The 3228-nt window shown below is 41.5% G+C and overlaps 1 protein-coding gene across 1 annotated transcript; it reads right to left on the bottom strand.

The window, feature by feature from the left end:
* Positions 1 to 831: 831 nt before the first annotated feature.
* On the bottom strand, positions 832 to 2527 carry LOC143318515 (receptor-transporting protein 2-like). The gene is made up of 2 exons (XM_076726909.1): positions 2298 to 2527; positions 832 to 1382 (listed from the first exon to the last, which is right to left on the bottom strand). Exons 1-2 carry the CDS (start codon positions 2444 to 2446, stop codon positions 1052 to 1054), a joined length of 480 nt encoding a protein of 159 aa, XP_076583024.1. The 5' UTR covers positions 2447 to 2527; the 3' UTR covers positions 832 to 1051.
* Positions 2528 to 3228: the final 701 nt, after the last annotated feature.

Genomic DNA, 3228 nt, shown 5'->3' with positions numbered 1-3228 from the left:
GTGTCACATATCTGCAGAGCACAAAGAATAATCGTCACACTGCTTTATGGGACATTTGCTTTTAGTTGTCAGTTGTATGAATAGACAAGACTTCTAAACAAACTGCTGAGCTTATGAATTAATAACCGTTCCCACACAGCAAAGGCATATCCACCACCTACCTGGCAGTCTAACTCTTGCACGACTAAATTCAGCTTTAGTGGCTGAGATATACATAGTGCCACTGTGAACCACGCGTGCTGTGGACAAACCCCTGCCAAATGATGTGGGAAATGTAAAACTCTGCAAGGCAGCTACTTTCCCTGCAAGTGGTTTCATACAAAACAGAGATAAACTGCAGTTCATGTGTTGTACCGCGGTGTGTGACTCGCAGATGGCCAAGACTGACCACAGCAGGACCAGCGTCACACCTGCTGGTCGTATGCAAATAAAGAGTGGACGGCCAGTAAGAGACAGGTGTCCTCTGGTGTCACAGTGAGTCTGTCCATCAAAGTTAAACAGGTTGCACAACTCTTCTCTAATATACCTCCTGTAAACCAACCTTTCTTTATGTTATACGTTATGTTATGTTATACTACTGTTCAACAAGAAATGCAGTACTTCACTTAGTTAGTCTTAGACTGTTTACCACCTAATATTTTTAAGAATTCTACCGTTTACAGATCCTTCATACATGCTTTGAGTGCCAAAATTCATTGACAGGCCTTTGTTCCCTCATGTAGTTCAATATTTAAACATAAGATAATGAATGAATCAGACCAATTTATTCACTTTACAAATCACACACATTTAGTTTATTGCTTGCATAAGCTTTATTTATCTATTACTTCTGTTTGTTTTCAATGCATTTGAGCGGACAAATAAATATATTAAAGGAAACATATGACAGAGATATGACAGAGGATGTAATGCAACAGAGTGCCAGGAGAGAAAGTCTAATACAATTGATGCTTTGTTCATATGAGCTTCAGCTTTAAACATCATTAAAACCCTTAGCCTGTTTCAAACGTATTACATTTTTTTTCATTAACATAAGGCTGACAGCACAAGTTCAGCTCCTTGTACAGATGCCGTAACGGCAGGCCTCACAATGAGCAGGCTCATGGGGACTTTTGACATCCAGGTTTACAAAAGGTCTGTTCCCTCTGCCCAGGTCTTCATGGTAGCATTTCATTCTTATCTTGTCCACCAGATTCTCCAGGAGGATGTCGATGTTCTCAGAGGTGATGCTGGGCTCCTCCATTGGAGCTGATGTGCAGTTCTTGCAGTTCTGACGGAAGCGCCTGACCTTGACCAGGCCCTTCCCATACACCAGGCGCATATGGAAGACCACCATCACCCGGTTGGAAGGCCAGGATCTTCCACACCAGGTGCATTTGAACCTTGAAAATGACAGAGGATCCAAGTTAAGGGGAGTCTGAGGTGCCCCTTTAATAAAAAGGCAACCAACCAAACTTAAGTTTGAGCTACGGTCAAACCTCTGGGAAGATCTGATGCTCTGGAAGAAGAGATTAAATACATAACAGGGTTTTTAAAACCCTGCACAGTGACATCTGGAGGCATGCAAAACTTATAGCAGTCCTTCAAGACAGGCACAACAACACGCCCCGATTTGAATTGTTTTAGACTTATATGTGTGCAATAAAAGTCCAAAAAGCCTGCCTTTTATTATCAAATCTAATACTTTTTGTACAGAAGTGCTGCATTGCATGCAGATGTTATAGCTCAATATATTGCAGTGAAATAATGAGTAAAGGCATTGTCCATAGAGCATAGATATAAAATATTGTTGTTGATGTGGACTTTATTGGTGCAGTTTGTGTCCACTGTGAACTCATGCATATTACCTTCATGGTTTCATTTATGTGACATGTCCTATGTGTCAAAACAAGCTTCGGAGCTTTTGTAACATCTGCCCAGCTCTCCTGTTTACAAAATGAAACCACAATTCCTTCACTGTCATTCAAGTGCTGCCAGACTGAAACCTATGGTCTAAAATAACCCATCTTTCGTCACACTGGACATGGCATTATCTTACATTCATTCCCCTTCACCTTAACCTGACTTTTATCCAAACTACAAAACAAATCCTTCCCCTGAAATTTAATGGTTTACCTTTTGGTCACAAGTTACCACCACAATGTGACTGTGAGCAGATTTTTGTCCACACAATTTATATAATCCAAGTTCATGCAAATAAACCTGGAGGAACCTAAAACATCCACCATATTATAATTTACACGAACCTGACATACACACACCCACTACAGTGATTAACAGCAACCCATCATGCTGACCTTGCACTGGTGTTCCTGATGTACTGCTTCCAGCCATGGTTTGGGGAGTCAGGCACAAGTTTGTCATCAAACTCCAGACTCCAGGAGTCTCCTGGTGGAAGATTATCTGCTTGAATGTTGAAGAGCCTTGTCCACTCCAGCTGTGCCATCCTGTCAGAGTCAGTGAAGCTGGTGGCTGAAGAGGAGACAAAACTTTGACAGCTGATCTGTACAGTACACAGACAGCTTGTCACAGTGACTCATCTCGAGGATGAACTCTCTAAAAGGAGTTTAGGGGAAATGAAACTGAAAGGTTGATGAGATGTTTCCTCAAGTTTCAGGTCTAATTTTGCACTATGAATGGGATGGAGGACGAGATGTTTGTTTTTTGCTTGGGTAGTGAGATTTTAAGCATTTATAAAACTTAAATCATCAGACTGATTGACTGACTAACTGCCTAAAAGCCTATTTATACAGAAAAGTAATGAGAGGGGAAAGGCCATGTCATGAACATGTACCCTAACTGCTTTATGTGTGTGTGAGTAGTGAGGGTGCCTTATGATTATCATTGACTAGAAGTCAACTGAAAGTTAGCTTTTCATTTAGAAACATATCGCACGCATCACACATAGAAAATGAAAACTTTCTGCCTTCATGTGGTTAGTAAGACTGCAGGAGAAACGAAACTGAAGAGTTTCCCAGTTGTATTCATGCCTCTGCCACCTGCTGGTGTTATGCTGCATCACACTCTTCTTTATCTTCCAGGCAATGAAAACATGCTGTATACCAGTGTTTCTCAATTCCGGTCCTCGGGCCCCCCTGCCCTGCATGTTTTAGATATTTCCTGCTCCGATTCAAATGAGTGGCTCGTTATCAAGCCACTGCAGAGCTTGATGATAAGCCGATCATTTGAATCAGCTGTGGTGGAGGAGGGAAACATCTAAACATGCAG

The sequence above is a fragment of the Chaetodon auriga genome, chromosome 3 (genome assembly GCF_051107435.1).
Source record: "Chaetodon auriga isolate fChaAug3 chromosome 3, fChaAug3.hap1, whole genome shotgun sequence".
Lineage (NCBI taxonomy): Eukaryota > Metazoa > Chordata > Actinopteri > Chaetodontiformes > Chaetodontidae > Chaetodon > Chaetodon auriga.
This window is presented reverse-complemented; position numbering and strand designations above follow the sequence as displayed.